The 25,581-nt window shown below is 38.9% G+C and overlaps 1 protein-coding gene across 4 annotated transcripts in view; it reads right to left on the reverse strand.

Moving 5' to 3' along the window:
* Window positions 1-4,744: 4,744 nt before the first annotated feature.
* Window positions 4,745-25,581, reverse strand: part of nf2a (neurofibromin 2a (merlin)) — a 38,068-nt gene continuing 17,231 nt past the window's right edge. For 3 of the 4 annotated variants that reach the window (XM_042000651.1, XM_042000650.1, XM_042000649.1), the window contains 12 exons: window positions 24,182-24,250; window positions 23,933-24,015; window positions 21,749-21,824; window positions 21,032-21,166; window positions 20,836-20,910; window positions 20,601-20,714; window positions 19,787-19,909; window positions 19,204-19,421; window positions 17,718-17,823; window positions 15,305-15,423; window positions 13,598-13,757; window positions 4,745-5,775 (listed from right to left, as the gene is read on the reverse strand). In XM_042000651.1, coding sequence (XP_041856585.1) covers window positions 5,725-5,775; window positions 13,598-13,757; window positions 15,305-15,423; window positions 17,718-17,823; window positions 19,204-19,421; window positions 19,787-19,909; window positions 20,601-20,714; window positions 20,836-20,910; window positions 21,032-21,166; window positions 21,749-21,824; window positions 23,933-24,015; window positions 24,182-24,250 — 1,329 coding nt within the window. In that variant the 3' untranslated portion in view covers window positions 4,745-5,724. Of the gene's footprint in view, window positions 5,776-13,597; window positions 13,758-15,304; window positions 15,424-17,717; window positions 17,824-19,203; window positions 19,516-19,786; window positions 19,910-20,600; window positions 20,715-20,835; window positions 20,911-21,031; window positions 21,167-21,748; window positions 21,825-23,932; window positions 24,016-24,181; window positions 24,251-25,581 lie in introns of those variants that run through there. The other variant, XM_042000652.1, reaches the window with a different exon arrangement.

Below are 25,581 nucleotides of genomic sequence, written 5' to 3' on the forward strand. Positions count from 1 at the left end.
CATTTCTTATAAAACCTTGGTTCATTTTGAATCACTCTCTAACCTGGAGGGCTCTATGAAAACTCACATTGTCCCAAATATAGATGGGATGTTCATCCTGCTGCCCTAACAGAGCATCTCGCATGTGATTGAGGAAAATAAGGAGCAGGCGAGTGTTGTAGTTCCCCAGGTTGGCATGATGGTGGACAACCCCATGATTGCTGATGGCAGCACACAATAGCTATGTCCCAATTCAGACTACGTGGGTTACAGGGATGTCTTACGTAGTCTGCACACTTCGAAGTCTGCTAAATGTTTGTGAAATGGGCCTGCCTACCTAGCCGACGGGAATTTCCTATAGCAGCAACATAGGACATTTGAATCACTTAAACCTCTGAAATTACCAGGTCGTAATAAAATGGGCTTTACTTCTCACCAAACAAAGATAAAGAAAAACTGACAGTCAGCAAAAAGAAGAACACAAAGCCAGTTTTAACACGGTTGGAAAATACTTCTCTTTCTAAACATATACCACCAGCCAAAACGCACGCTCACGAAAGTTTGCAAGCCAAGGGCAGACTGTCTGTGCAAGTGTAGCTGCAATGTCAACAATAGGCCAGGTAATGTTCCAATCAGCTGACAGGAGGCAAAAGTGTGGTAACGGGAGCCAATCCCCAGCAGGCAGGAAGCAAGGGTGTGGTGAGCAGAGCCAATCCCCGGTGGGTGATGGCACACACGTATTTGCATGCAAAATAAGAGAATCATTAAGTAAATGGACAGGCAGCCATGACATATATTATAAAACACTTTAGTAAACTTTAACATCAACCAGGTAATATGTCTCTGCTGTTTTCCACCCAGTTGACACTTCATTAAACCCCTTAAAAATACACAAGTATCCAATATTACAAAATTTTAATGCCACTGTTTAACAAACATGTTTTTAATGTACTTGGGTTTGTCACATTTCTACTAAAGTGCAGTTAAAAAAAATAACCCAGCTGCATCCATGTAGATGTATTAATGGGGTCTTTCCATTGCATCCAGTTGAAAAACTATACTATATATAGTTTTGTAAGTGATACAGAAAGTGATTTAGGCTACTACAGTAAGTCACTACTTACAGTAATCAACATTGTATGTGTCTGGATATATACCAACCTGTACATACTGGAATCTTTGCTCTTTGACTCTAACCGAGTTGCGATCAAAGGGCACTCTGTACAGCTGTTTGATGTGTAGTGTGTTGCGCTTGAGGACACAATCAACAGTAGAGAGGCTGACACTGTTGATACCCTCACAATTTACATGGTCCTCAATGATCTAGTGTTGAATTTCACACAGTTGTCACACAGTCTATGAGAACAGTTATGTTCTCCCAGACCATATCGACAGTTAGGCTCTCTTGGTGTGGGGAGAACATACCTATCCTCCTACCCCCATGTGGTGGCACATCTTTTAATTTTACAGAAAGAGAACATGCAGTTACAGAAATTTACATGGAATACTAGCCTACAAAAATTTAGATTAACCCTCCATTACAACACTACAGTGCATTGCCACAGGGATCAACTGAAACATTTACTTACAGTATACTGTGGTACAATATATAGTATAGTCATACAGTAATTGCTGTCAACATTTACATACTATATTTTCTAAGAAAAGGTAATAAAAGGTAATTACCTGTTCTCTTCTCTATTTTTTTTTCTCTAAATCTTTGGATTATGGTGGTCACAGTGAATCTACTGATGTTTGGTTGTACCCTTTGTCCAGCCTCCTTCATGCTCATACCATGGACAATAACAGAAGCTCTGATTCCATGAGATATTACTGTTCTTCGTCTTCGCTGACCACCTCGACCACACAAACTCCTCCTTTTCCTCCTCCTCCTCTCTTCTATCCATTGTAGTACCTCACAAACCAGTGCTCTCTGAACTGGTGTGATCAATTTTGAGTTGTTTTGTTCAACCGGTGACACCTGTGCTTTAATTGTGTTTGACTTTTGCCACCTGTTCTCACCATTATGCAACACAGGTGCATCACAATGAAAATGTGTTGGCAAGTTGTGTCTAAACACGAAAAAGGTGCAAATGTTTTTGCCAAAAGAGTGACTGATTCAATCAGTGGGTTCAGCCAACTTAGCATTTGGTTCAGACAATAGGGTCTGAACCAAAGATATCTATGAGTAAAACAACCTTCATAATTTTTCTATCGAGAGCAAAAAAGAAAGATTATAAATTTTAAGAGGAATGTGTCTGCCTAAAACTTACTATACCATCAAAGGATCGGCTAACTTGTCTTAGCATAATTTCATGTCCTTTGTGCTATTCATGACCTGAGTTATGTGAAGTGGCAGCGTAATTGTATTTATTGCATAAACAAAGAAACATGATATTTTGGTCTAAGTCCAGTAACACAGCTTAGAACTGTCAGTAGGTTCTAGGCAAAGCACATTAGCCCAGCTAAGGGGTTGCTAAAGACTTTCTTCTTGCTTTAAGAGTGACTGTTGTTAGACAGCTCTACTGTCTCAGAGACTGTAAAGGCAGCTAGGGCTGTAATACAGTCCTCAGCTCTTATGTTTATTAGACCACTCAGCTGCTTTTGAAATGGTTAATTATCCCATCTTGTTATCTGTGTGCTCTGAGATGGAGTTTTTAGGCATGGCACACTCATGCCTTAAATCGTACCTCACTGGGCATTCTTTCAAAGTGTTATGACAAAGACAAACATCTGCACCCCATCACCTCTCTATTAGGGGTCCCCAAGGCCTGGCACCAGAACTACTTCTTTTTGCAAGAGGTTTCACCTCCTTGGGCTCAGTCAATGGATCGCATAATGCTACTGGTATACAGATGATGCTCAACTGCTCAGATCATTGCTGCCAAATGATCCCACAGCTTCAACATGAACCTCAGCTCGTCTTTGTGAATCCACATGGATGACGGACCACCATCTAGAACCAAACCTCCCTTACTGAGCTAAGTCAATCACTGCATCTGACACAATATCAGCATAAACATCACCTCCTCAACTTTCTCCTCTTGAATGTTGTGAATAATGATCAGTTGTCCTTCTCTAACTGTGCTGCATTTGTTTCTTTTCCTGAGAGGAAAAACCTCAGACTGCACCTGATTATGTCTCAACTACTGCAATACTCCTCCAGCAAGTCTCCCAGCTCAAATCCCTAATTAGTCCTAAAAGGACACATCATTTCATTACTTAGTGAATTTTACTGGCTACCAGAGGCTGCCTAAATCAAATTCAAGTCACTAGTGTTGCTTACAAAAAAACTTCTTGGTCTTCACTCAGTCATCATAAAACAGTCATACGGGCCTATGCGCCTTCTCATCCCTACACAGTCCAGACTGTTGGAATGAGCCATCAAATGTTATCATTTGAAGACTCAACTCATTAGAAAACACTTAATCTCAAAATAATGCTAAAATGCAGATACTTAGACTTGTTCTGTGTGGTTATGTCTACTCTACTTGTATTTTGTCATTTGGTACTATAATCATTCCTCTGTCATTTTGGGCAAAAGTTTCAGCTAAGGGACTGAAAGTAAATTCAGTGTAATATAAGCTTGGGCAATAAGTAATAATGATATAATTTCAACATGATTATATGTCTTCCTGTGATTTCTTTTTTTATCTGTGGATCAGAATTTGATTGAATGATTTTGTTTCAGTATTTATTTTAAGCAAGTTTTGCATTTTACAGACAGCTACACCCAAACATCTGCAAATGTATGTATTTTTTTATATTCAAGCCTTTTACGTGCTCTGTGCACATCAACTTCCATAGCCCCACTGTAAACTGAAAATTTCCATTTTGTTGTAAGATAGGTGTGTTTGCATGTACACCACTGCATGTGCAGACGTGACATCAACCATGATCCCTTAAGAGTGCATGAATGACAAAAATGGGATTCTTCCCATCTCCTCCCCTCTTCCCCTCAGAGGACAGTGTTGAGGAGCAATGAAGAGGAATCTGTCAGTTTGCCTCCACTTCTGTCCCTACGCAGATATTCAGCTCCTCAAGACTCTCTTCTGTCACAAAGCTGACAAGCCGAGGGAAGGTAGCCATTCTCCAGCTCAGCCCAGAGGTGACATGATTGTGGAGAAGCCCCCTGAACTTAGCACCACTCTGTCAAGTCTCAGTGGGGCCAAAGCCACCAGCACAAACTCAAAATGTTAATGTGGTGAAACACAAGAGATGCCGGCGCACAACCAGCTCGCCCACACATCCGTAAGCACAGAAGCGCACACACAAAGACCTTGTCACTCAAGCTACCAGGGTATGTGATCTGACACAAGATGGATGGTGCTTATGTAACACTCGATTTGTTTCAAAGGTGTAATTGGATGTCTGTTTGGGTCGTGCGGAAGAGGCTCTTGGCACCAGCAACATCAAAGCCGACATTCATCAGTCTGCCAAAATAAAGCAAAGATCTTTTTTGGATGGGGGAAAAAAAAACAAAAATAAGTCAGACCTTATATTAATTTATTTCACATGCAAAACACACATATCTGTTATATTCTGTAAAAATGCAAAAGCAGTGATAAAGGAAGTAGAACTGTTCCCCAAGTTTAATTCAGTATGGAGGTTATTTTCCCTGTTTAATGCAAATATGAAGAGAAATATATATATATTTATTTCACATTATCATTCTTTAAAATAAATTGCTTTCTGTGGGAAATAGCACATTAATTCAAAAATACATCTGAATTCAAAATAGATGGTAATTCGTGTTTTGTTTTTGTCACACAAAGTGACGGACCAGTCTGAATTCAAAGAACCGTCCAGCCCAAATGGGCTCGTCAGTTTCGGGAGCAGATCAGAGAGCATGCAGCGCCTTGTACATGGACACCCTGATCAGATACGTAACATATACACACCATGTAAACACAGATCCCAAGGCATTATGGTTAACACTATAGTTTCAACATTCACTGTAAAAAGAGAGGCAGACGTTTTGCTACGTAATACAGCTTCATTATGGTATAAAGTAAAAGCTGAATGTCCTCCACAGATCATAAATTCTCCTGATTTACAACAAATGGCTCTTTCAGTTCATGATGGCAGAGAAATTACCTGTATTTGCTGCTTAAACATGCAGCTTAAAGGAGGAGTTTGTTGGCATTAGGAAAAGAAAAGAATAAAATGAAAGGTCAGTGTTTAAGCAGAAGGTAAAGAGAATACAATGTTTTGCTTCATTTAACTGCTGAATATTAAATATTTTGTTTGGGATAGAGTTAGTGGTTTATTTCCCTTTGAATATCTTAACTCACGTAATGTAGGTTGCGCTATTAGCTATTCTAAACTCCTCACAAACAGTCTTATTAGATCCACAGTGGGATAGAAGCAGCACAGTTTCTTTCTCCTTTCACACAGTCAGACTTTATTCTCTGACATTAATAAATCCCACATGCAAGCACACATCAAAATATTCCAGGATAATGTGAAGCATCTCGCAATCACTCTCAATGTAAACACACACTCATTGTTTTGTCTTTTGATGAGTCTCTGATTTAGTGCAGGAAAATTTCAATTTTGTGCGTCCACGAAGCTCCTGGAGTTATTGCAGGTCCAGGCAGTGTTTGTTTTTGCTCGTAGTGTTTATTGGGAGTTTCCAACAAGTGGAGCATAAGGTCTTGCAGTGTTGTGAGGACCACTGAAGAGGAATGTAGACTGGAGCCGGTCTCGGCAGTCCAGATTCCTCGCTGCTTACAGGTCTGTAGTTTAGAGTTCCTCAAAGAAGGCCACCCTGGACTTGGTGCTCTGCAGTGTTAGCTGTGGAGGAGAGGACAGTCAAGGTGTGGTAAGGTTTATAGGAGTGAGATCAACAGGGAGCTTTCCATCAGTCTTTCTGCCTGGGCAGCTGTGAGCAGCTAGTTTGCACAAGATCATTGACGTAACAACTGCAAGACCATGAAAACCAGATTTTGGATGGTCAACAGTCTAACCAGGTGAAGGAAGATTGCCAGAGTTCATGTTTTTATCATTTTCCAGCTGTCAACAGCCCATTGGCTGGAGCGTGTATAAATGTGTGTGTGAATGGCTGCAAGCTGTGGCATCCTATATTGTTTTTCATGGTGAATTGAGGAGCTGGCTGCGTCATCTGAGTCAGCTATGGTGTCAGGGTGTAGCAGCGTTCCTCAAATGTCTCAAAGTGTGACATTTAAAAGATGAAATGCTGTGTTTTTATTTAGTTTGTGCTCAGTATCTGTTGTTTTTCCTAATGGATTCGTAAAAAAGAAGCTCCTCGGGTTGTTTATTTGATTAAAAGAAGCAAGTAAATATCAAATTACGAATTCTATTTTTTCTTTGGACTCTTAGCTCACAGACGAGGAGTTTTTATCCCAGTAAAGTGCAAATCTTCAGGCGTAGAGCTACAAATCACATCCGTTCTCTGAATTATGTCTTTAGAGAAAACGCACTATGTGCTGTACGTGATTTGATACCATGTAAAGTTGGGTGAGCTTCCTGTTTCCACTATGTCTATGTAGCACTGTGACTTAACTGTATATCTGCAGACCTCTTTACACCTGGATTCTTGGGGCGCATTCACACTGGAGCTGTTTGGTCCACTTTAAAAGGACCCTGGACCGTTTGGAGTAATGTAGGTGCTCAGCTCATTTGTAAGTGAACCCTGGTGTGGTTCAGTTGTCGTGTGAGAGAAAACCACAGCGAGGAAGTGACAAAGTGCGTGGTAGTGCAACATGTTGGGAGAGCTCGCTGCCTCTGCGGCTGCTCAAGCAGGAAAGATTCTAGTAAAAACTGTATTGGGAACGCGCCCGTGACGTCACCGAGGCTTTGTCCGCCATTTTTGGGGTAACCTGCTTACGGTTTCCATCTACACTGACGGGTTTCTCACTTGTAAACTGTGTTAGAAAAATTGTCTAAAACCACGCTAGAAAGAAACACAGAGTTCTTACCATGTGAAGCTCAGAGAATTAAAGAGTCATTAAAAGAGAAATAAAACTTAGATCATTACAAGCTGCTGAAAGCATAAAGTTGTTTTAAATGCATTGCTATCTGTTTTAGTTTAACACACTGTTTCGCACTTTGAGTTTGGTGTAAATCTGTAAACCTGTCATGAACTTAAAAATTACTGATCATTAAATGTGCACACAGCCATTTTACAAACGGATGAATAAAGAACTGTCGGCTGTACCTACACCCATGTACTCAAAATTTTAGTTACTTAATTATTTGTTTTGATATCATGATTCTGAGATCATATTTATTATCTATTAACTTATGTGAATTCATTTTTGAAAACCTGAATTTCTGAAAGACATATGTGTACATATACAAAATTACATAATTCAATTATTACATCTTGCTTAAGCAAACACTCATTGTCCCGTTCATCTAGCTGACACTTTGTAAATGCACCCATCTTTACTTCACTCACATAAAGCCCAAACTGTCCTATATATCCAAACCATGAGAACTCAAAATCACATCACCTGGAAAGGTTTCTGCAGAAGTCCACTGTTCTCTGGAATATTTATGACAGAACTGTCTCCAAGACAGAAACATAAAATAAAAAAATCCACTGATTAACTTCCTTTTTGTGTGATGATCATTAGGCTGCTGCTACAGCTGAGTACACAACTCAGAGAAAAGTTGAAAGGATGAAATACTTGAATAAGAAATGTTGAACAAGATAAAGATGTAAAAGAAGATGGCCACTGCTTAACTGCTGTTAACAGAAGTCGGCCTGAGTCCACTGCAGTGTGAAACCAAACGAAGATGTCAAATTTTTCTGAATTTTTCTCACAATCAGGCCCCTGAATCCTGGTTTGAGGCAGACTGGATCATTTATATTTGATGCAATATCTTACATTGCAATTCAATAAAACACAACAATTGGCCCCACCGCCAAGGACACACCACAAATAACATTTCTTAAACGTTGTTGTATAACATGTCGAAGATTAGAATAATCCAAATCATGCTGAACTCGTTAAAATCAATGGAATAGACCATCAAAACTGGACAAAACAGAAGAGTAAATTCTCACTTCTTGTTAACTTTAGGGTAAGAACACATGTGCCCATTTTATAGGTCATGGGATGTACTGATTTTCACATATGGCAATGAACCATGGTGAGTTGCATGTTTTCTAGAGGGCACTTTAGAGCTATTACTAGCCAAATGTACTTAAAATGCTAAAGACAGAAGTTCTTTGTAAACAGAACTTGATAATTAGTTATTCTGTTTATATTCTGTTTATACTGACGGATGAAGGGAAGCATCACTGATTCACTCATCAATCTTAATTTACATCAACTGAAACAAAAAGTCAGCCTCAATCGGGGTTTACAACAGGATGAGCGTAACAACTTTGAAGGCTTTCAAAACTCTCTCCTACAGAGATCGAAAGAGTTGCACAGAATAGCGGAAGATCAAAGCCAGTGGGAGGAAAAACTGTTAATTGATTTTCTGTCCAGGTCTGAATGAGCTGGTGGTGGATTAATTCACTTCAATTAACCCTTACAGAACAGCTGGCCGCTGACACATCTAATGCAACATAAAACAATGTGGACAATGACTTTAAACTGGCTTGACAAACCTTTTCATCCCAGTAGCATCTGTAGGGAGAAGGGAAATAAAGTGGCTGCTATGGTAAATATTAGACTGTGGATGAAGGAGAACAGCTTGGAAAATGTGGTTATGTCTGGAAAAAGCCAACAAAGGACCTTTGGACAGCAAATCCAAACAGATAGTGTGTGAGAGGGAAGATTCACTGCTTAATATTTACAGATTACTTTGCACTGTTCAGGCTGACAGAGAAACACAGCACACAGCCTCGACATTGTAAAAGAAGAACTTTTCATTCAGTTTATTAATGCTGCAAATAGAATAAAAAAAAAACAAGCTTGTTCCAAAAAAGAGATCCTTCAGTGTGTTCAGTACAAAGAGAGGGACTCTGGTGGACTCTGGAGGGACAGCCCCTCCCTCCAGATGCAAACAGGCGGGTCCTTGCCTTGCAGGCATAGAAAACCATGCCCACCAACGCATATGAATGGTGAAATGGTGTAGATTTGCTAGCTTTAGACTTCTTCCTGCAATGGGACGGATTTGTGCTCTTGAGGTGTGTAAAAGTAACACCGGATTTTATTCTTTACTGCATCCACATCTGGTGACAGACAGCAGCTCAAATCGTAGCAGCGGCAACTAACAGCAGGAGTTCCTGCAGCTGCCACACCTGTCATGAGTCTCCACGGCTTCCAGAGCTGCTGGAGCTGTTAACATGCCAGCGTAACAGCGCTAACGGCTCAGACTGATACGGTTCAGGACCACCTTGTTCATGTGTAGCTGAGGAGGTGAAAAGCCTTTCACCTCAAAGACCACTCTGTGGCACAGGTGCTTTATGAATCTCACTTTCCATCTATCTAGTGGCTGCTAAGCTGCTGTATGTCAATCATTTCTGCCTGTGTATCTTGAACGGCCCACTCTCCGCTCCCTGAACACCCCACACCTCCCACCCAACCCTTGCAGTTTCAGGCATTTTCAAATTTGGCAGAGGGAGGAGTTATGCAAGAAGTAGGGGGTGTAGGTACACTTTAAAAAGATCTCAGAAACAGAACCACTGAAGCTCTTGTAATTAGCAGTATCTTCATTTCTTTATATATTGCCAGGAAAATGTGACGTAAGTGCAACAATTTACGGAAACATCCACAAATGGAAACAATATTTAAGGAAAATTCTGATCTTACACAACACAACACAAGAAACTGAACAAAGGATGTTTTTATCGCAGGCTGCCAGTACCAAAGTGCCAAAAGATAAAATTGTTTTATTGGTAACTTGTCTGTTATATGTAGACAGAAAACTTGTTCATCTCTTGAGTTATGTGCTTTTTATGCTGGAATGATTCACAGGTTATTGTTAACAGAGCACTATTTAATTTCTCACTGAGGCGCCCCCTAACGATGGCTAATTTGGCATCCATCTTCCACCGTACCTGTACTCCGAGCTCTCTCCTGTTAAATTTAATTTAAATATTAAATTTCTATCTGATGTTGACACTAGTCTTATCTCTTGCTCTATCCCTTTCTCTCTTTCTTTTCCTCGCTTCCTCTAATGATGTTTTCTTGCGTTTCTTTGATGAGTAAACCATGGTTCCCATTCAAAAGGTGACACAGTGCCCCTGAAGGAAAAGTTGTGAAGTGCAGTTTCTTAACCTCAGGACACTGCAGAGCAACAACAGCTCCAGGGATGTACACAATAAATGTCACTGTGCCATCCAAATGAAACAGAAACACATATTTTTAAAGTCAGAAAGTTCCATAATGCTCTTTAAATGTAGCTTCAAGAAAAAAGAGAAAAAAAGACATTCCTCTGAAAGTGGTCAGGTACAAAATCTGGTATGAAAATGAGAGAAAAAAACATTCAATGTTGATAACACAAAATCCAAGCCTAAAGAACGCCCTGAGAGCTACTGCTTAAAACTACTTTCAAAGATTACAGAGTCTGGCTCATAGGAAGCTAAATATGGGGAGGCTAATGACTTTTGCACAGTGCTGTAGTTAACAGGAATGAGCTTTCCTTACAGGCCCGGCTCTAACAGAACCTGTGACCTGAGAGAAGAGCAAAGTGCACTGGGCTGTGTTCATTAATCATAAAGAGCAGAAAAGGCTGGTTGCAGAAAACTTTGTCCGGGAATGCAGGTCTTCCTGATGCTTTTTGGCTTCAATATACGTGCTGTGATCCACATTCCATCTGCCCCTGTTTTCCCAGCATCCTCCCCCGATCACCCCACCTCCTCCAATCATCAACTCCTCAGTGCATTCTCAGCACTTCTCAATGACTAAGCCTCCTTTAAACTCTATCCTTTGAACATTTTTGCTCAACCTCAGCCTTTCCTAAACTCCTCACCTCTTTTAGCATGGCTGACTTAGTTTCCTCACTCTCAGTTTCTCCGCCCCCCCCATCTCTGCAATGCCGTGGTGCCCCTCCCAAATCCCTCTCTATTAGGATGAATGCAGGCTGCCTCTGGTTCAATTAAACCAACACTTTTAACCCAGCTCCTTCTCCTCTTGGATAAGAGAAGTGCCCCCATCAATCCAGATGAGTAATGACCAAGGAAAAATCAATTAGTGCCGCCTTAACAAGTACATTTTACACCCAGAGACAAACAGGATAAGGGATGGACTTTTTGTTATACAATGTAATAGAAACATCGCTATAGAATTTAGCATGATACTTTTAATGAAATGCAGGAGATACTGGAGAAAGAAGATAAAGGAGAATGAGTCTAATCTGGCAGTCCATCAGAGGATGGTGAAAATAGAATTTGCTTCTGATTACGACGTCCCTGACCAATCAATTATGAAATATCCCTGAAGCTGAAAGAGTCACATTTTGTGTTATTTTAGTTCATTACTTAATCAGGCACTGAGAGAGATGAAGTAACCAGGCTGATACAGGCTGAGCTGATGTACGAAGCCACACAGATTTCCCTCTCATTTGTTGTAAAAAGCTTTTATATCTTAATAAACTGAAGACAAGCAGTCACTGTACACTTTCAGAGGTCATGGCAGAAAATGAATGATACCTCCCACTCCCCCCTCCACCCCCCCAACACGCTCCATCAAAGAACTTCAAGGCTAAAAATGTACAGGGGTGCAAGCGGAGAAGATTGCTATGAAGTAATGGTGTCAGAATCAAAAACCTGCCTTAAAATAACAGACAATGACACATAGAGAGAACGATGAATTAATAAGTTACCTGTGTAAAGATGGTGTAAAAGTATTGTTACCCATTTAGACGTTAGAACTAATGTGACTGATTAGTCCACTGATGAATGATTAAAAGACATCTGTACTGAAATAGTGATGCATTAATAATACACTTCTCCATTTAAATAATTTGAAACACCATTTAGTTATCAAAGCTATAAAGTTATCCAAAATTCCAATACACAGTACTATAATTCAATTTAGGGCATTATGGAATCTGTTTTATTTTTTCTAGATTCTGTTTTTATTTTTTCTTAAATTCAATGTTTTTATTTTTTTCTAATCTCTGATTCTGAGTTTTACTACATAACCTTATTTGATTTCAAAAAGGGGGGTATTTAATCATGTGGTGGATGTATACATTTTTAACAGCTCAATATCAAATACAAATATTTGGACAGGAAAGGAGGTCAGAGACCGAGGGGGTGACCTGCAGCAAAGGGATCCAGGCCGGTGTTCGAACTAGCTACATAGAGGAGCTGTAGCCTCTGTATGTGAGCTGGCTGCTTAACTGGTTGAGTTTAGTGCCATAAACAAGCTGTTTTTTCTTTTTTGAAAATTATTATTTCTATTTTTAAGACCCGTCAGTCTCTCCTACAGGTAGTTCAAAAGGTTTTTTCTCCTCATGGCAGGAACGCCTCCAGCTGCAAACACTGGGTCAGTTTGATAGAGGCAGCTTTCATTATCTGACAATGTTCCACCTTGTTTGCAACGCTTCACCAAAAATGTTTCTTGGATAGTTTTGGTGTTTCTGTTGCATTTGGTGACTTTCTGGAGGAGACTTGAGCCCTGCCTGCACCGGTAATATCATAGACGGGGCATCATAATACGTTTGATTCTCATCTTTCTTTTCTTGTTGATCTGGCTCAAACACGGTGAAGAATCTCATTTTAGAAAGGAAAGAATATCACACCTTCATATAAGCAAATTCCACAATATTCCACTTTTAAAACTGATTCCATTTTTATTGTCAAATTCTGCGACTCAATCCATGTTTTCCACATCGTGGAAGGGTCCTATTAATCCTTGTTACAACAACGAAACATGACGCCTTCAGACCCACTGAACTAGATTTTCATTTTATATCATGTATAATTTGGCATTCCTCATCCTTTTTCCTCATCTCCTTTCCAACTACTTGCTGTGTGCAGACATACTGTGATACTTTTTTCAAAGCATGCAGCCGTTCTCCTGCTACCAACCCCAGATTTCCTGCTCATAAATACTTTGTTTTTTGTTTCTTTGCAGAGACGATTGTGCTTGTGTGTGTGTGTGTGTGTGTGTGTGTGTGTGTGTGTATGTTTATGCAAACTCTTGGAGTATAAAGCTTCTTTTTTATTCTAGAGCACACCTTCTTTGGTTAAAATGACTGAGTCTGAGATCTGAGTCCAACTAGGACAGTTTGAGCAAAAATATAACAATTAAAATTTCTTATTTTATTTTGAGGGTTTTTTTTTTTTTGCTGAGTTTGTTTTGAAGTTGGTGTGTTCTGCCCTAGTTTGACTCAGCGTAATGTCGCATATTAAACCTTTAAGGATAGTAAATACATTTTAACACAGCAACACTTCACTGTGCTAATAGCCAGTTATGTAATAGGACGATTTTCACAGCAGCATTCTTAATTTATCTACTTTTTTCCTAAATTTCAGAAGAATTTAGGTCACATCTTTGGTTGTGTATTGTTGAAAGTGAATTTAACTTCAGATTTCTGTCCTGCAAAATAAGTGTATGTGTATGTACACACAGGTTTGGAAGAGGGTGTAATTTGAAAATGTTAAGAATATTTTCTCCCTTTTTCTTTAGCATGTTACAGTGAATATTTATGACGCTGTGATGCACACGGCTGAGCTGGTAACTACCTTTTTAAAGTTGCTGTGCTTACTGGTCCCCTGCTCTGTGTTCTGGTTGTGAATGATGTCCAAAGGGGTCTCCCTCTCTTTTAGCTTCAGACTTTCGATCTCTGTCTTCAGCTCGTTCAGCTGCTCCTGCAGATGCTTGCTCTTCTCCATGTACTCGACTCTAGGCAAAGGACAAAAAACAGGTAAATAGTGAGACGTTATCCTGTCTGGTACAAACAAATGCAGTGACATTAATGGCAATAATGAGAAAGATATAGAAGATTAGATAGATGTACAATATATCTTTGGTCATTATATTCCAGCAGCTTGTACTTTTGTGTTTTATTAACTTATACATTGCATCAGTGTATTAATTTATTAACAATTATTGCATTTTTGCAAAGTGTAAAGGCCAAAATTTCTTTCTTTTTACAGTGTTTCTTTTTATTTTAAAGTCTTAGTTTTTAAAAAGTGGTTGAAAAACTGACTTTTCCTCACTGTATAGAGATTCTTATTGTGGTTTTTGTCTGTCACTGCAGGGAAATACACCTGACGGTTTGCAGTCAGATATTCTACCCTCTGTGTTTACAACGAAGGCACGTTCACACAGCTTTGAAATTCATCCTACTGACTTGTTGCCTTTTTACAAAGAAACCCCTGAAATTTTCATCCCTTTTTGTCATATATATTTTATTATAATGATTTGTTTATTAAATAATAGGCTATAGAAAAATAAGATTTCTCCAAAATATTTAACTGTTACTATGTCAAAGGACTGCCGTTAAAATGCAGCTTATTTGTGTAAAGGAGTCAAAAACCAAAAGTTAGTGAACTGAACTACGTAACACATATACACTACCGTTCAAAAGTTTGGGGTCACTTCCCTACTGAATCCCATGGCAAAGTGACCCCAAACTTTTGAACGGTAGTGTACATAACAATGCAATTAATTACCATTAGAAAATCCTGTGATCAGTTGTGATTAAAAACTAACTAATCAGCAACTTTTTAGCTTACAAGATTTTTATCTTTCAATCTTTTTTTTTTTTGGTTAAGTATACACAGTCAAATTTAACCACATCAATAACATACCATTTAGTAACCAAAAAAGGAATAGACTGAAGCTAATAGCTTATATATGCCTATCCTAGTGTCTTTCCCAATAAATTAAATGATAATCAGGGATGGCCCTGCAACACACTACTTATAAACTAGAATAATCTGATCGAAATCTCTTGTACCACTCAGCAATACATGAAATCCTCCTCAAGAACCGTGACGTATAACCAACAAGTTGTTTCCCTGTAGTGCAGCTCGATTGAATTTATATAGAAACTTCACCATCTAATTATATAACAGCTAAGAAGTAAAGTAATTTATTCAAGTTCACCACCAGAGTCAGTCCTGACCGAATGTGCTTTTTGCCGTCTGCAACTATCGACCTCAAGAGCTACTGAGATAAATTGCCTGAATGCCAGCAGCAAACTCAGTGGCAGCTAAAGCGGAGGGTCACATGCTGAACTGAACTCCTGAATCAAAATGTGCATATTTAAAACTACAGTGTTCCTCCATTGCAACGCTGCACTGATTTAGATCTCACTCTGAAACACATACTGATCATTAATCATTTCCTTCTGCCAAATATCTTGAATGTGTAAAATGTGCCAACTAGACTGGCCAAAACACAAAATAATAAGGGAGATGGACCGAGCAGGACTGGCATCTTACTTCTCCTTCTCGATCTCCATGGAGAGGCGCTTCATGTCAGTATCTTTAAAGTCAAAGCTGAGGTTCTCCCTGCTGCAGCTGAAATCTTGAGGCATGCTGTCAGTCGGCGGTGCAGGGGACTACGACGGAAGAAAAAATTATGGGATGCATGCATCTTTGAGTGTTCAAAGAAAGATGAGAGATTCTGCAAATAGGGCAGAATAACAAAGGATAGGAGAAAGAGAAAGAAAGAGAAAACTAAGGAAAAACACAAAAATTGGAGAAAAATATGGGAAATATGGGGACAATATGTACACTGTAATGTAAAATTCAGACCATGAATATGCATAGACAGTATATGCTTAAATATTTTGTCTGAAATGTATTGATTGATATGCATTGGTATGCCACCTCAGGAATCAGCTGGATAGGAACAGGACTACAAAGTATAAATGTAAACCCAAGCTACAGAATGGAAACATGGAAAAATTTAACATACATTTTGTCAGCACACAGATGGCTGCTTGACCGAAGCTGACATCAAGAGGAATGGAAAATATTATGTATACAGACTTTTCTCCCCAGACATTTATAAATATATAGTCAATGTATGTAGTCAAAATATTTAATACCTTTCATTCATAAGTGGCTAAGAGTTTAGTATTCCATCGATGAGCATCTATATATCTGTTTGTGTTTGTGTGTACATGTGTGCAGGCAGATGAACGTGTAACATGTGGGTTTTTAACATGTTGGAAGCTGTTGCGTGGGCAGCCTTATGTTGCCTGTTCTTATGCAACGATCTCCAGCTTGGTGCGGCTTTGAGGGACTACAATCGCACGTGTCAGTGTGTGTGTGTGAGGGTGTCTGTGCATGTTATTGGGAGTCGAGATAAAACTGTCAAACCAGTAAAGTCGTGGCATATTTTAATCCCAGCAATCAATTGCACAAGAAGATTGCTCTAAATGGTTTTCTGTTGCATGTTTACTTCTGAATTATAATTTATGTGCACCAGAATACAGTCTGATTATTTACCACAACATATACACTCTGTGTAGTTTATTTTTCATATTTTTTGACTTCTAATAATTTTACAATATAAACAGGAACTATGGAACAGTATTTCTTTACAGGTATGTCACATTCAAGGTTGTATAACTATAGTTTTTAAAGCTAAAATTTTCAGGCTTCTCATACATTTTTCAGTTCATAGATGACAGTTAAAATGTTAATTGTCATCTGCGTTAAGAGTTTTTTAATCTAACTTAATTTACATTTTGTGTGTTATATTATTTGTGTAGGGCAGCAATCTCTCTGTTCTAAGAGGAACTAAAGTAAATTTAGCTGTTTTTTTTATTTTCCTTTTGCAAATGAACTAATTAATACTATGGCTGTTTAGCTATTAAACCCTTAAAATCCTGAAATTTTCACCTCTTATGGGTTTTTATGGATAAGAGACTTTTTGTCTGGACTATTTTTACTGGACCCCTGCTTTGTAACAGGACCATTTGTTGCAATATTATCTACTGGAGTACAGTGTGGCTTCAGAGGCAAATGTCATTTGGTCTGAAATACTGAATCTACAATTATGAGTAAAGCCTGGAATGGCCTCCATTTTCTCTCCATGAACTCCATACATCATTCAAATGGTATATAACATGTTTGGGTAATTGGAAGGGAGACTGAGTAAAATACACATTCATTTGTCATGTCCCACCCTGGAGAACGGATTAAACTCTTTTTGTCTTTCAACCTTATTTATCCATTTAGTGAATGAAAACAATGATGAAAACAGCAAAGAAAAAGTGTTTCTCTTACAAATATAAAGAAAAATTGCTTTCTTTTCTGCAAAGTATCTGATAGACATAGTTCTACTGTTGGTGTCAACAACATCAGGCTTGTTATAGCTGCTGTTTTTCATATGGTTGTACACATTTGGGAGTGCTAGCTGCTCTCTTATGAGCATTATACTTCCTGAATGGTTTGTTACATTTTAGAAAACAAGGAAGGAAACTGCATAAGTAGTCATAGTTTTGTAAAATTGCATACTGCAGCAACCCTGTGCATCACATTCACAGAAACCTTTCCAAGCGCATGGTCCTGCACAATTTACTGAACAATTACCTTTAAACAAAAATGTCATTTTAGATATAGCAATTAACTGCTTTTCTTTGGTATTTGATAATCAATTTTCAGGTCTTGTAATCAACACAACTGCCTATTTTTTCTGTGTTTCAGATGCAAAGCAATAAAAGCAAATCAATGTAGTTGTGGAGCTAAAACTGGAAAGTTTTATCAATGTACCGCCTTACCATCTCACAATAATTGTCATTAATTACTGCTTGCTTTTAAACATTTTACTTATCAGTTACACGGTAACCACATGGCTTATGTGAACGCAAACACTAAAGTGTGTGTGTCTTGGGTCAGTTACCCTATACACAGCCTTGCTGGTAATCTCCAGCAGCTTGTTCTTTGCCCTGCGCTCTGAATCTCTGGCTTCCAGCAGGTCCTGTTTCAGCTGCTCAGCCTCTTTAGCCCTGAGGGACAAACAGAGAGGAATATGTTAATTCACCCAACACACTTAGCAAGGAGTCAGAATAATCTAAACTGAATCCATAATTATTTAACATAATCAGTACATTGATATTCGGTGATCCAGGGAGGTCTTTCTGTTAATACCAAGGTGATCAATGTATGACAACACAGTATAATTATTTCTGACTCCATTACTTCACTGTTCACTGAGTGGACATGTGGTATGGCTGTAATATGCTGCTCCTGAACATTCAGCAGTTCCTTGCTAGTGTGGGTGAGCTATGTGCCTCTAGCATTTGAGTGGACGTAGTCATTTATTTGTTGAGTGCTGCGGGTTTGATTTTTTTCTGGTGCAGAGAAGTGCTCATCCAGAAACTGCACTTACATGTAAGTGGCTAATGGTGTCTATTTGAAATGATTGCCTAATAAACTGTGAAGTAGAGGCTGTGAAATTATATTAGCGATAGCTTGTATAGTGTTTTGTTACAAATACGAAATGATTTGCATTAATCAAGCTGTACAGAAAGTGGTTGAGATTCATGCCAGAGCAAAAATCTACACCTCTCTGAGCTTCGAAGAACTAAAAAAGTGAAGAGCAGATGTCGTGTTTGATTTTATTGGTCCAACTGACCCAGAAAGTATAAGAAACACAGACAGAATTGCTTTGAAAGGCACAGATAAATCAGAAAGTAAATATGTTTTAGCCCTGTGGAACTTTAGTGTGAAGTAAAAGAGATTATTTGGAAGGAACTCTCACCATCAATCAATACTACTCCTAACAATTAACTGCCACATAAGAACTGCTGTGCCTCAGGCCAAGTGGGGAGGGTAGCTGAATAAAAGCTTTTTATTTCCTTTAATCCTCTGGGTGCAGCACAGTGTCTGCAATCTGCTTCTCAGTTGCTGTACAAATGAAATGATTTCAAACAGGTAAGCTGTTCATATTCCTATTTGACTGAGCAATATATTCTGTGCATGGAGCACAGTGGCTGACTACTGTGCACAAATATGCTTGCAAACCTCAACATTAAACAATATACAGTGCCAACCCAAAAACATTTCAGAGGCTCCCAAGCTGAGGGAGTTATTTAGGAACTACCTTTTGTAGTTCCTGTAAGAAAGCTATTCTGTTTGAAGGATTTCAAATAAAAAGAAGAAACTCTTGGAAAGTTGGTAAGCTGTGGGAATATATTTTTTTTCTTTTTATGGATGTAACAATACTGTGTGATGTGTGAGAATCAGAGAAAGTGGATCTGGGTATGAAAGTGATGGTTCTGATTGTTTTAAAGCCACAAAAGCTGCTAAACAAATATACTTCATAGAGACTACAATATGGATAGCGCTTTTCAAATTTACCGAGTGCTCTTTCTTCTTTTCCTCACCTCCTTTCTGACTCCTCAGCCATCTTGAGTGCGAGCATCTCAGCCTCCAGCATCTTCTGTTCCATGAGCCGCCGCTCCTCCTGGCCACGCATGGCGGTCACTTTGATGCGCTGCATCTCTGTCTCTGCCTCGGCAGCTTTCTGGGCCAGCAGCTTGGCCTCCTCCTCTGCGATCTGGGCTTTCTCGGCCAGCAGGTCCGCCGTCTGTTCCGAGCGCAACTGGACAGGAGCAGAAAGTGGGGAGATGGAAAGGTAGATGTGAGAAGGGGAAGAAGCACATGAAGAGTTAAAAATGACAGATAAGTTGGAGACACTGAGCAAAGATGGATAGTTGGTGGAAAAATGAAAACATATGCAGAGATAAAAAGGACAAAAGAGAGGAGAGAAGTTGAGAGGAAACAGAAAAACTGACTGATAAAGAAGATGAAAAGAAAATTCACTAAAACACTTGGAACAGATAACATGATGTCTTAATGTTGAGTGAAGCTTTTGTTACAATTTCTTTTGCTTTTGAACCTTTAATCTATGTGGCACTGCCAACAAAATGGTAAATTTTAGATTGCAGCCAACCATCTGAATCCTACCAGGGCCTCATTGGCCATGTGAGCTTCATCCTGCAGCTGAATTATCCTCCTCTCCAGCTCATTCCTGGCTCTCTCTGCCTCCTCACGCAGCTGCTTTTCCCTTTGCAGGCGTTGTCGCTCTACCTGAAAGACACAAACGATAGTGTGGTCAAAAATTACTGGAAAAATTAGTGGAAACATGAAAGGTACTTAAAACGGAAACAGGGTGATACAGTTGTCTCTGGTGGACATTTGAGTATGAGACAGTAAAGACAAGTGAGGATATAAAGTTTGGAATAAGAAAGCATTGTGCATTAACTTTTGGATACATGTGTAAAGGCCAGGAAATACCGCATCAGTCCTAGATTTAGCAAGAGACAAACATAAATGTCATGCCTCCATCTAATTTTTTACATGATTCAACACTGAATCTGTCTGGCTCTTTGAGGTAATCTTCCTTCACAGTGCTTTTCCCAGTAGTGATAAATCATTGGCATCAGGCTGGAGAACTATGTCTTGTAAATGTTTTTTGGATGTGTGTCTTCATTGCTGAATAATATGGCAGACATTCGTTTGCCTTTGCTTTACAGATATTCTGAAAATTTGCTTCAAATCTGCATTGATATTTGGATAGAAATTCAACCCGCTTGACTTCTCATTGTTTTCTTCAATGAGTAAAGGACAAATTAAGAATATGACCACAATAATAAAAGTTCTTGCAACTCCAGATCCTAATGTGTGTATGACAGTAGTAGATGGGACATTGCAGGGAATCTGGTTAAAAAAATGCAGAACTTTTGACACATTCTCCAAATTGTCTCTCAGTTATCAGTACTTGTTTTCTGGCTCTTTCCTCTCTGGCCTGAGCCTTCATCTGCTGTACTTCAAGTGAGTCTACTCGCCGTCGTCGTATAAACAGGTCGTGGTTCCCTATACACAGCTGGAGGATCTGCACAAAAGAGGAAAAAAAAAACACAAACAAACATTGGTGCAATTTCCATTATCAAAATACTCGATAAAAGTCATTCACTACTGTTCTGGTTACTTGTGGGAGGATTGGCTGAACTCACCAGCTTGTTGACTCTTAGCCTTGAAGAGTTGAACTTGAAAACGCTGGTTTTCTTGTCCAGAGGTTTGATGGTAAACTAAATATGAACAAAAATACCAGATTATTGGCAATAGCGGCATGAAAATTCTGTTTAGTTCTACATTGCTTTGAACTGAATAAAATCATTTATCATGAATTTCTACAACAGATTCTCCCACCTCCTTGTCGCTGTAGGAGATGTTGCGGATCTCATTCCAGGGGAAGGAGCACTTGGGTGTCAGTTTGTTGTCTGGCTCGTAGATATGCAGACCCAGAGCGTCCACTCCCAGAAGAAGGTCTGTTCCCTTTTTATTCTAAAACACAAAAGAGTAAATAACCCTATTTTACTCCCCAACACCAGCAAGCAGCTGTGAGACCACCCTTCCAGCCAACATTCATTTGTACCTGAATTTGACAGAAGCAGCTTTGCAGCAGCTCTGCTTGCCAAAGCTATTTGTTAGAACTGAGCTGGACACTGCTTGTGAGACGTAAATGCAATCTGTGCTTGTTTAATAGAAAACTGCTTATTGGGTGAGCTGAGTTTGACTTTTTGGTCGTATTTTAAAATGTCTTTGCCTTTAAAAGGAACACACTGATCAAGCCCAGGACCACTTGAAGTCAAATTCTGTTTATTTTAAAGAGTTGAAAGTTTGTTATGTGGTGACTCATCCAGAATACACCCAAAGCCAAAGAGCAGATATTTATTTATCCCAATACAAATACATAGGAATGTTTGGAAATGCTCAAAATTCAAATCATGGATTAAGAGACAGACAGGTGAGTCAAACTGCTATTTCAAGCACATGATTACATAATGACATGGTTAAGATGACACAGCTTCTAATCTCTCATATTGGCTTACTTTATAAAGATATAGCTAAGCAGCATAAACTCACCCTGATTAAAAAGTAATTGACGCCATACATGTCCAGGTCCTGAGCTATTTTTAAATACTCCATCTCAGCTTCATCCCTGGTTCAAAGACAGACAGAAGGAAAAACGATTGAGAGGGATCCGATGGGAATGGAGGATAGAGGGAGGGAAAGGTGGGAGGAGAGGAGAGAAAAGGGAGATCAGACTTCATTTCCTTTGCTTTTGTTTAGCATCTGTCACTCTGTGTGATCTGTAAAAACTCTGCCACAAAGCTCTGTCAAGGGAGAAAACATAAGCACAGCACCAAAAAAAAAACAACAACAACAACAACAACAACAAAAAGATAACTCTCTAACAGGCTTTAGAGGTCATGCTTGGAAAACAACTTATTCTGATGCCTCCAAGACAGTAAATAATGTTGGAAAGAAAACAAAGGCGTTTAACTCTTCTCTTTCTGCAGCATGCTGGCAGATCTGTTGTGATTTCAGGGTCAACTCAATGGAAAAAAAAAAAAGGTCATTAACTTACTTTGATGGCCGAGGGGAAATTGGAACATGCTGGCACCTAAACTTATAATAACAGGCCGTTTGATATGGGTGGTTGGAAAATCGATGATTTAAGCTACATCAAAGTTTTAACAGGCAGAAGAGCATTATGCCAAGTAAACAAATCTTAACTAGGTTGGACATCAAGTACGCGCTAAGTTTAGAGCAGATCAGAAGGAACTAAAATGGTAATGTTTGATTCATGCAGTGGAACGTAAAAGGTAACAGAGTTCATGGTTTCATTTTTTAAAGCACATGAGACACACGGCAGGTCAATCAATTACTTTGATGTGGTGCCTGCAACTCAATTTTAAATCAAATCTGCAAAGCATGTGGACCAGTATACAAATGAGGATAACCCATTAAAACAAGGTGATTGACTCCTTTCTCACAGCCAGAAGCAGCATTGTTACTTTTAGTGTGCAGCTAACATTGATTGCTCCTAAAGGCAAACCTGCAGGCTATTGCATTTGACTATCTTACAGGCTAAAATCTGGTAAGCATGATTTCTAAATTAAAAAAAAATAAAAAAATAAAAAGGAAAAGCTAATTTTTTGTGACAACACTATGGCAGTCAGTCCTACACAGCAGGACTGAGAGTGGGAGCTGCCAGCTGCTGTGTCGACTGGTATAAATGGATCCATCAAGTTTCTGTTTATCTGTAGGTCAGTCCACTTATCAGTATCAGAGCCTCCATGTGAAATGCTGTGGTTTGTAACTGGGTTTTTAAGATTTGGTGGGAGGCGGCACTCTCCCTTGCAGCTTAGAGCACAGCAAACTATTAGTGTGTCCACTCAGGTGTCATGTTTCCATCACTGTCGATCTAAACTGGAACTGATGCTTACTGCAGAGTCATCTGGAAACTGAATGCCAGTTGTACCCTTCCCCACTGTAAACAACACCAGGTGTTTGTGGGTGTTATGTTTTACCAGTGTGAAAAGAGCTATAAATACTATTATTTTTGTATCTGTAGCGCCTGATAAAACATGCCTTAGATCAAATGCTTTGTAGTCCTTCTTTGCTGTCCTGCACTACATCCAAAACAATAAAAACACTGAAAGGATGAGCATCACTACCTCCCCTCCAACAACTCCAACAGGGTAAAAGGCTTCTTGATCAGTACTAGTGTCTCAGTTATTACTTAGCTAAGTGCTAAGTGTCTTTTAAACCTAACTTTTCAGCATAAAATCTTCACACCCACAGAGGTTTAGGACACTCAACATCACTCAAACTTGTTCACATTTATTTTTAATTTAGCTCAGCTTGGTGGTGGAGAAAAGTGCAGCAGTACAATGACTGATTTTCAATCATCCATCACTTTAAATTTACTAAAGGAAATGCATTTTGTTTTGTCCAAAAAGTACTCTAACATTTGATATTTGTGAAAATACAGCACCTTTAATTAGGTTAAAGTCTGTGCTAATTTGTACACATTGGTGTTGATCTACTTTCCTGACTAACAGTGAATATTAAAAAGTTTACATTCTGAAACTTCCAACTTCCCTTCAGGAATTAATCTTATGCAACTCTTTCAGCATTGCAATGCCAAAAGTGGACTGGTTTTGCATAAAACATTTATTTTCAGCTAAATCTTTCCATTCCTTTGCAAACTCAAAACTGAAAATGTGCTGATGACTGAAAATTGTGAGCAGCCGTTTTTACCTTGTCCTGCCTCTGTGCTCTGCATAGCACGCTGTGATTCTCTCCTCCCACATTTCTGCAGTCATCTGGTACAAGTTAATCACCTGAAATGGAGAAAGAAAGACATAAATATGCATAAATGCATGCGGGTGATACTGTGTTTATTAAAATGTCACACAGTGTACAATGCAGGCACAGGCTAAGATAAGAAGACACAAGTGTCAGCATCCTTATTCGTGAATGACAATGAGTAAACCAGCCATCACTCACTCTCTTTGGCAGCAGTTCCTCCTCAGCCAAGAAGCCCGGTTTATGAACGTCAGGGTCGTAGTCTCCGAACTGTAACAGACAGCAAAGGGGCTAAAATAATTAATATCATTCCAAATGAATGACCACTATTCACCTTTCATTTAAAACAACCCAGACCGTCCTTCCCCTGGGAGGTGTTCATAAAATTTCACCACAGCTTTTGGAGAAAAAAACAGAGGCTCGTCTTTTATCCTTTTATTAATGTGCGCACAGTCAATGGCCCAATTGTTCTGGGAGGACATGTAAATGACGCTATTAGAGATGCATGTCTGAGAGAGAACTGAGACTGCTTAAAGACTTGTTGGGGTACAAATTGAATCATATGTTTGAAGAGATCTATAAATGGATTGGGCATGACTGAGTGGTGCTGGAAATTTATTTAAGGCTAATGTTAATCTGTTGGAGAGGTATGAATTGAATTATAAGTGTGGCTACACTTTGAAAAAGTAGGCTATAGCTGCAGATTTGGATAAGTAGGTTAACACGATAATTTACATACATCTGTGCACAGTTGCACAAATATCAGGCTCAAATCTATGTGTTAGTCCTTTGAATAACAATTCTTTCCCCTTGAAATAAGGGCTCACTGATAAAGATAATTTATCTAATCGTTTATTAGATGATTTAATTATTCTATAGCATAAATTTAAAGGTTTCAGTAAGTGTATGTCTAATACATGTAACTGTAATCAGCCTTACTCAAAACTACCAGTCATAAACACAGCTACAGAATCTTTATAGCAAAATAATACACTTAAATTAGAATCAAAAGCTAAAAAGCAATGTATCTGCCTTCTTTTGCTTTTTTCATCTATGACCAGTGAAGTTTTTTGAGATACTTTGATGGAAAACTAAGTAGTCTGTAAAGATTCCTTCACCTTTCCCAATTCTGAGAGAAAATCTGACATTTCCTCTGAAATTCTAGACAGCTGAAACCGTTCATGTCTAGGATAAAAGTTTTACTGTCCTGCCATTACTTGGTCAATTAACTGGAGAGTCAGAAAAACACACAAACACAATAACTATGTTAGCAGTCCCTCAACTGTAATAAGATATTATGAATTCAATTCACAGCACAGTGAAGGATACTTTTCAACAGCCATGCTGAGATAAACAAGTGATGTTTTAAGATGTCTGGCCTGGATCAAATAAATAGTCTTTGTAGTATTTAGTTTCTTATTAAGAGCATACTGAAAACTGTACTTAATAAAGCTGACTTCATTAAGTTCAACACAAATACTGCTAAGCTTAAAACACCAAAGTAGCAACAAGATTGAGATGCGATCTTGTCCCTTCAGTTTCCATTCTCACCTCTTCTATTCCCGGGGTCATCCCTGTTTGTTCAAAACAGTTATTTAATT

This window comes from Melanotaenia boesemani, chromosome 11 (assembly GCF_017639745.1).
Source record: "Melanotaenia boesemani isolate fMelBoe1 chromosome 11, fMelBoe1.pri, whole genome shotgun sequence".
In the NCBI taxonomy this organism is placed as follows: Eukaryota; Metazoa; Chordata; class Actinopteri; order Atheriniformes; family Melanotaeniidae; genus Melanotaenia; species Melanotaenia boesemani.